Genomic DNA, 9,061 nt, shown 5'->3' with positions numbered 1-9,061 from the left:
GAAATTTGTTTACGGCAACAGACTTGTCTTAGTATGCAGAAAGTGGCTGAATGTAAAAATCTAATTATACAGGGCTCAGGTATTACTAACTAATACCATGAAATTAAGAACATAAGGTTCATGAAAACTTTAATCATCACTTTTTTGATGAGGTGAAACACAGTGTTTGCTGCTGAAAACTCAGATACCTTAAAGACGAGCTATAAATCATAGGTACAGTAAATTAATACAGTTTTAATTCAGTGGATGGGCGTTGTTTGGACGTTGTTACCTTCAGCATATTAACTGCTGTCTGACTTAAGGTGGCTTTGTTTATGCCTCCTCACTGGCGACAGCTGTGGCCAGAGACACTATGATTTTGGTCTGTCCAACCCATTCTTGTGAATGTGCGAACTCATGAACGCCTCAAGGGTATTTCTTCAAATTTGGCACAAACATCTACTTGACCTTAAGGATGAACTGATTAAATTTTAGTGGTTCGGTGTCAAAGGTCAAGGTCACTATGTTCAAACATCCATCCCATAACCATGAACTTGACTGGTTGGCACAAGTACACAGCTTCAAGGTTGTAATTCAAATTTTTGTTGCAGTCTGAATTCATTCTTGTTTTCTAATGCACACAAATAGACACACATATGCACTCCAACCCCACAGTAATTGGTTGTGAATCAAAAACCTTAATCACTAAGTAGACAATGTTGTTTCTAATATACATACTCACATCTCTTCCGCCACCCCCCCCTTCTATTCTACCCTCTTTCTGGTTTTCTTCAAATTTTCAGTTTGGATTTATCCACATCGCTCTTATCTTTTCACTATCTACTTCCTCCTTCTACACATTTGTTCCTCCACTCTTCTGTCCTCCATCTATTGTCTATACAAATGTTCTCCCCCTTCTCTAATCACCCCTCCTCATTGTTAAATCTAATCTTCTCTTGCCTCGTTTTCTTCTTAACTCTCATTTCCTCCTCCCATGTCCTTCCTGCTCCTCTCTCACCTCCTCTGACGCATCTGCCCTCATTGTGTTTTTTCTCCTCTTTTTGTCTCTCACCAATTCCACTGATACCAGGCATGAGTTGTCGTAGCAGAACTATAACCCTAATGAAGATGAAACATCCCAGTGTGTGTGTGCATGTGTGCACAGGTGTCAACAGCATAGTGAATTGCAGCTAAACTAAATTAATTCCTCACCCTTGTTTTTCTATCTCTGCTCCAATATGTATTTTTCTCTCTACCTTTCAGATTGATCAAGCACAATAGGATCCTACCAACAGTTTTTCAGCTCATTATGGTAAGAAACCAGTATCGGTTAATAATTTAATCACTCGGCCAATCATTAAATCAGTTGGTCAGTTAGTCAGTCAGTGCAGTTTGTTAATTAGAATCAGCTAATCCGACCCAGCTATCGCAATCTTTATTATTTTGTCATTTATGTTCTGTTTCATGACAGCAAATATGTTTTTTACCTCCTTCCCTTTCTGTCCTCTCACACTCGCTTCATCTAAACCTTATAGATGTATATTTATGTAAATTAGTCTGAGTGGTGTTGACCTTTTTGAGGGTTGCTGTAATTGACTGGCAGGTCAACAATAGAGAGGAGGAAGGGTTAATAGAGTGGGAATATGGGCTCCACTATTAAGATCACACACAAACACACAGCATTTGTCTGTTATCAGTGAAGCATAACAGTTTTTTCATTAAACAACTTATTTCACCTGACCCTGTTTGCATATGCAGTCTAATGCACCAACCAACAAACGTGATGAAATTTGTTTTTACCAAACCAAAACACACGTGGTGTAGCAAACAATCTGCGATTTACACACACACACACACACACACACACACACATCTCACACATACTCACTTAATAATCAGTGTTCTGCATGGCTACCTGTCTAGCCCCAGCTGGTGGTGCAGAATGTTAAACCACTGTTATTCATCAGCCTGATTAACTCCTCTCCTGATTGTTTACTCCTGTCTGAACAAGCCATGCCAGGATCCATTAGTGTCTTTTGTATTGTTCATGTTTGGATTGATGCATACTGCCTGAAACACTCTGATCTGAATTGATTACGCCTGTCACTGGTGATCACACTTGTCTGGGAGAATTGTATTTGTCTAGATGATGAAGTAGTTCTGCTTCGGACATGAAAGGACCTCCAGAAGCCAGCGACACTGGGGTTCTTAACTGGGAGGCTGTTGTGCCTGAGGAGACAGAGGATTGTTCACAGTTGGTTGCAGTCAAGTACTTTACAAATCTTGCCTCACTTAAAATGTACTGTAGGTTCACCACTAATATCTAATGAGGTGAATGCTCTATGAGTAGGAGCTATAGGACAAATAGTTCAAATTAATTTTATTTTGTCATTGTGCTTTGTTAGGTTTATGCTTTCAGTGATGTACACCATTGTTCTTTCACAGCTTATTAGTCCATAAAGATCAGAATAAATTGGCTTTGTCAGTTGTTGCTGCTGACAGGTAGGTTGTTCTAGGTGTGAAGTGATGTCACTGTCTGCAGCCTCAGGCTACTGAACACGATGAGTACCAGCCAGGCCTATCAGCCCATACACAGATCACACTGATGTGCTCAGACCCCGCAGGCAGAGCTGGTATGTCTCAGAGAGGATCAGACAGTGAAATGAGGAGCAGAAGAGAGAAGGAGAAGTGAATTAGGATAGGAGAGAAGGTTTATAGGGAGGAGAAAAAGAAGAGGGCAAAGGTGGAAAAGCGTTGGGGTAAATTGCAAAGAGATAGAAATGTTTTTTGTTGCTGTTATCACAGGTCACAACTCCACCATCCTGTGATAGTCAGTTTGATAATTTTCTCAACATTATCAATTCTTGCAGTATATGGAGTAAAGAATGATAAATAAATGCATGAAGTGCATGTACCTCACATTTTTCTTTTTTGTCTAGATGGTTGGATTCTGTGTCGTGTGGCCAGTGACACACTAGTAATGATTGAACCTATGTGGCGTTTGATGCGTCCTGCCAGCAGTTTCAAGGATATGTCCTTAATGGCGACCCGTAGGGGAAAAACAGAAAAGCTGATTCTGCCATACTGTGTCCGGCTCTCTTTAGCATATATCCAGCACAATGTTAAAAGCCTAAAACACCTATATATCACTAAAGCTCAAATCCAGACATATTTAGGCACCTTCCTCTATAAATAATGGTTCCAAAAGGTTTAAAAAAAATGCAAGTTGATAATTTTGAGCTAAAGCTTCCAGTGTGGGTTTGAGTTTATAGGTTAATATTTTCAATATTTTGAAAGATTTAAGTTCTTATAACAGCTTCACGGTCAGCTGATCTTATGTTAATAATGGTATGTTTATGTTTTTATAACAAGCAAATTACCAGGGTTAGGTGAAGTAGGTAGTAGTGGGTCCAAAAATCAATTCACATTCATTTTATTCATTTTCTACCGCTTAGTCCCTGAACAGGGTCACGGGGGTGGGGCCGGAGCCAATCCTGGCCGGCAATCGGGCGAAGGCGGGGTACACCCTGGACAGGTCGCCAATCCATTGCAGGGCTAACACATAGACGAACAATCACACACACGCACTCCTATGGGCAATTTAGAGACACCAATCAACCTAAGCTGCATGTCTTTGGACTGTGGGAGGAAGCCGGAGTACCTGGAGAGAACCCACGCAAGCACGGGGAGAACATGCAAACTCCACACAGAAGGGTCCCGGATGGGGCCCGAACCCAGAACCTTCTCGCTGTGAGGCGACAGTGCTGCCCCTATCAATCCACATAAGAATCCTAATTTATATCTTCTGTGATTCTGTATCAGTTCACAAATGCCAGAAATCTATTTTTGTGATAATGATTTGAATTAGGGAATGATTCTGGATTGAGTTATGACACAAAGAATCCAAATAAATCTAGATTTTGCCAAAGATTTTGTCCAAAATAAATAACTCTTTATGCCCCACGATGACACACAAAGTGCTGTTTGTTGTGTTGTGACTTTAATATGATGAACATCTGTAAAGACGTTGCCACTGATAACGGTGCTCCCAGTGTGTGGATGTCCACTACCTTACCTTACCTGATCCTGTTTGTCTCTTTCTTTTTCAAGGATAATGGTAGCAGTGTTACCAGTGGGATGGTTCAGAATGCAGTAGTCTTGCTATGTAACATTAGTGGAGACGCAGCCTTGGACCTGGAGCCACTACACCAACAAGGTACAGTGTGTCAGCATACAGTCTGTATGTGTTCTCAGGAAAAAAATCCTTCCATTATTCTTTACTTTTCTTGTTTTGTGCTCCCTCTTACACTACTGCTATTATAAGTGAGTCCTAGAGGCCTGTCTGTCATTGACCCTACTGCACTACTGCACAGAGTAGCCATATCATGTATCTGCTCTGCTAGCACAAGTTGTTGTCATGTTACTTCTTGACATCTTGTGTTAACCAACCTACTGTCCTGCTGCAGTATAATGCTTATTCAGGTCAACAGCCTTGGCTGTGTGTCTGTGCGCGCACATATTTTTTGTCCTTCAGCTATGGTGAAACTCAATAATATTACAATTTCCTTTGAAATGCAAGTGAGTCCAACAGATCCAGAGGAGGGTGTCCATGTGTCCCCTTGGAGTGAGGACATTTTTCACAAGTCAGGTCATTTTAGGTTAAATTTAGCATGCAAGAGATAGTTTGGGATTAGGACTTTAATTAGAAAGAAAGAAACAGAGGTATATAGGACTGCATCTTAAATCTACCAAAAGAGAACAAATGCAATAAACAAAAATACAAACACAGCTGCCTGTGTGTGTGTGTGTGTGTGTGTGTGTGTGTGTGTGTGTGTGTGTGTGTGTGTGTGTGTGTGTGCGTGTGTGTGTGAGAGAAAGAGAGACAGTTTAACATTGTAATTGCAACTATCGGCGGCAACGAAGATTCAACACCACACTTGCTTTCTCACAGTTCTCTTTAGGACTGTGCTCATGTCTCTCTTTTTCTCTCTGCCTCTCACTCAGGTTTTTGAGTCTCATTCTGTCCATCTTTTCCACTTCATCCCCATCACCCAAAACTACCACCACTATCAACCACTCCTCTCTCTCTATTTTCATTGGGTCAGCAGTTCAGTAGTAATCATTATCGTCCAGTCAGCTCTACGCTCAACAAGAAACTGTCAACCCAGCAATAATACTGGCTGGGCAATTAACGCTCCTCTCCTCTTCTCTTCTCTTCTCTTCTCTTCTCTTCTCTTCTCTTCTCTTCTCTTCTCTCTTCTCCTCTCTTCTACTCGCCTGCTGTTCATATTTTTGCCCTCTCTGCTATGCTCTGTTTTGGGCTCCTCTTCTGTTTCCTCCTCTTTTCTTTCTCCCTTCTTCTCATTGTGGTTCACCCCAGATCTGTGTGGTGATAGCAAGAAAGAATGGAGAAGGAGAAGAGAAGAGGAGAGGGGAAGAAGTGTGTATAATTGGCTTTTTAAGGTGTGACAGAGAGAGGAGGGGAAGAGTGGTGTGTGAGAGCATGCATATGTGTGTGTGTGTGTGTGTGTGTGTGTGTTGGATGCAAAGAAATAGACAGTGAAGAAGAGCAAAATAGGAAGGTGTTTTTGTGCTTGTGTGAATGTATTTGTGCCTATGCTCCTGTGTATGCGTGCGACAGAGAGATGTCTGTGTGTGTATGTGGTGAGTGGTAGATGCAGGAGCGCCCAGTATGTGTGTGTATGTGACTGTGTGAGAGAGAGAGAGGAGATGAGGTTTATAATTGGGCAGATTTGCCTCTGACTGAGATAATACCCCCTAGGGAATGAAGACAGAGGGAGCTAAGAGAGAGAGACAGAGATAGGGAAGAAGAACAAAATAACAGAAAGAAAAAGATTGCAAAAAAAAGAGAAAGGAAAAAGATGATAGAGCCAGGAAAGCAAAATGGGAGGTAAAAAGGGTTGCACAGAGGTGAGCAAGAGGAAGAATGGGATACACAGAGAGTGTTGTGAATTTGGACATGGAAACAGGGAGGGAGGATGAGAGAAAATTGAAGTTTGAAGTGAGTGACAGTTTCATAGAGGGAGAGAAAGACAGGCTGGGGGAAAGAATAAGTTTTTGAGGCAGCAAGAGACAAATTGGGACTTGAAACATGTGTATGCCACTTCCCACACAAAAGTCAGGATTTATAAAAACATACTTGGTGTGACAATGCGCCCTCCTCTAACTAAAGTCTCACCTGTACATATGCAGATTTTAGATATGAGCCAAACTGGCAACACAGATGGTGAAGCAGTTTATATTGTGTTTGTGCTTGCAGGACACTAAAAGATACAGGGCAATCAACATCTTAGCCATTTACATCTGAGATTCATTATTAAGTTGTCATAAATTAATTGAGTGTCTGGCACTTGTTCAGCTCTTGTTCATCACCACATTCCCAAACCATCAGAGCTCAGAGGGGACGGTCAGGCTGTGTGTTGCTCACACTTAATAGCCTACTGGACAGTTTTGAGCGATCGCGCATCAGTGCAGTAAAATGCCATGATGTGGTGCTGCCAGACACTCTCTGCCTTCTCCTGTCACCTCACATACACACCTACCTGCACTCATCAGCTGTGAAGATGATAAAAAATATTTAGATTTTGGAGTTAAATACTCTTTGATGTTGTTTTTTTAGATATTGACAGTGTGATTAGCTGTGCTCTTCTTTGTTTAATTTGGGTATTGTCATGTTTGTTGTCAAACTCTGTTTGTAGCTTTGCCTCCATTCTCCACAGAAACCATGTATGTCTCCACCATGTATTTCACTATTCATGGGCATTTTGCATTGTCCATATATGGTTAATCATGGGAGTGTTCTGGGAAGAACATGCAGCTCACTAAGGTGCACACATTCTCACATTGATTGTGGTTTATAAAGGGAAATTGCTTAGAAGCGTGCATGGTTTTATAAATGGGATTATCTTTTGCTGCACCCCATTTCTGTGTTTTGCGCGCATGTAAACGTTTAGTACAGATTCTAAGCACAGTTTTATAAATTAGGCTCCTGAAGCCTAGAGACCTAGAGACCCATTTGGACAGGATTAATGTTACTGGAGAAGGTGAAAGGAAAAATACTCCTTGTGGTCCCTGGTAATTTAGTTCTGGATGGGATTTTAAACTCAGTGAAATTACAGGATGTAATAGATGTGGGCACTGAGCAGAAGAAGTCTAAAAGACAAGGCCAAAAGCTTCATGGGGAGACATGGGAGAGTGGAAGGGGAGGCAGAAATTTTACCTGAAGTGAAGCTGAGTCAAAAACTGTACTCCTTGTCAGAGTCAAAACACAGTGACATCTGAACACACAGACATGAAGCTCATACGTATGATTCAGTGTGACCCACACTTCCTGAGGAACTTGTTTGAGAATCATCACATTTTTAAGGTTTCTTCAGTGTGAGAGTAATCCAGTGATAGGTGCTTATGCGTACATGGGTACATTGCAAACAAGAACTGCTAATAGCTAATTTGAAATAGCTTTAATGTAGCCAGTTTTCCAAATTGTAAACAGATGAGATAAAAACAGGGCTCAAACAAGAATACCTGTAGCTGATACTTGATGAGTTTGAGTTTTAATCTCTTGATGGCTTTGATTTCTCTTTGTCTTATGTTTTCCCACGTAGAACTGTGTGTTGGTGTTAGTATGTGTTCATCCATCAGATTACCAAAAATATTTTTCAAACAAAAAGTCACATTTTGCACAGATTGTAAACAGCTAATGTTAAAATCACTCTGCCTCCCCTAGAGAAATACTGTATATCCCATCTGATAGAGGTGAGCCTGAATCTCATTTTGTAGGCACATTGACAAGCAGACTGCATGATGTAATAAGGAAATGGAGCAGCAAAAATTCACCCCAGCAGTTCAAAAGTGTTGGTATCGCAGTTGTCCTTAAATGTTTTCGGAGTACCATGAGTTTGGTTTTAGGCTGAAGTGCTGACAAGGTGTCATTTAATTAAAGCATGGTTGTCCTTTAGTTAATTAGAGAAGCCCTCAGGGTCCCTGTGTGTCTTCAGGATCCTTGAACATCGTTCAGGTTCCTCTCTGCATTTGATCCATCACCAGTCCTTGTTATTTCTCTTGACCTTCTGTGAGAAGCTCAGAGGAATTTTCTGGTAATTGCTTTAGTGTCAGTGTTACTTTGTTTCTGTGGAACTTGGCATCTATAAATTGCCAATTGGTTGAGATTATATTCCCCAAATGGTGTCAGAAATTCTATATTAGCTCTTCCACGCCATGTCCATATGTGCCTAATCAATAAGAATGCCCCCGGCAATTTATACCACATAGATCTGTCTTCCATATTAATGCTTTCATATTAGCGAGCACCCAAGAGGTCACTGGATTGACAGTTTTACATGATGGCAATCAATAAGACAGTTTTGACAGTAAATGTGTGATGTTTTGCAGTGTGTTTCCAGTTTATGCTGTTCATACTGTAGATCCATTGGTACCTGTTCAGAGTGCATTGCTCCTGGACACAAATGAGTGTTGGTGAATGAGTTGCATTTTTAGGTATTTTGTTTTACAAAGAACAACATCCCTGTGTATATATAAGCAGCTGTAACTTATCTGATATTTAAATTCATCAGATAAGGCTCACGAGTTACTGGATCTTTGGAATAGTGATTTGTTACACATTGGAAGGTGCTGACAAGCAACCACTTTTGTCTGCTTTGGTGTATGCAGACATACAGTACATATATTATGAATGTACATACATACATACATACATTGTATGTATATATAAAAAATAATAATTCCCCACTCGCCCCAATCTGGGGCATTTCTATTCCTTCCTTCTAGCTCAGGTCCTCTACCAGAGCCCTGGGAGCTTAAGGGTCCTGCACAGTATCTTGTGTTCCTTCTTCCTGATGTTGCTATTGCTTGGGATTGCTACATCTATTGCTACGGCCTTCTTCTTCTGTTTGTCCACCACTACTATGTCCGGTTGGTTGGCCATTACCAGTTTGTCAGTTTGTATCTTGAAGTCCCTCAGGATCTTAGCTTGGTCATTCTCAACCACCTTTGGAGGTGTATTCCATGTTGACTTTGGGACTTCCAGCCTGTTCCATAGTCA

General features: G+C 41.0%; 1 protein-coding gene across 4 annotated transcripts in view; it reads left to right on the top strand.

Annotated features, from left to right (window-relative positions):
* Positions 1–9,061, top strand: part of ulk4 (unc-51 like kinase 4) — an 84,824-nt gene that overhangs the window by 55,200 nt on the left and 20,563 nt on the right. For 3 of the 4 annotated variants that reach the window (XM_020596891.1, XM_020596888.1, XM_020596889.1), the window contains 2 exons: positions 1,243–1,291; positions 4,090–4,195. In XM_020596891.1, the coding sequence (XP_020452547.1) occupies positions 1,243–1,291; positions 4,090–4,195 (155 nt within the window). Of the gene's footprint in view, positions 1–1,242; positions 1,292–4,089; positions 4,196–9,061 lie in introns of those variants that run through there. The other variant, XR_002274659.1, reaches the window with a different exon arrangement.

The sequence above is a fragment of the Monopterus albus genome, unplaced genomic scaffold (genome assembly GCF_001952655.1).
Source record: "Monopterus albus unplaced genomic scaffold, M_albus_1.0 scaffold31.1, whole genome shotgun sequence".
Lineage (NCBI taxonomy): Eukaryota > Metazoa > Chordata > Actinopteri > Synbranchiformes > Synbranchidae > Monopterus > Monopterus albus.
The sequence above is the reverse complement of the archived record's forward strand: the minus strand, read 5'-3'. Positions and strand labels throughout refer to the sequence as shown.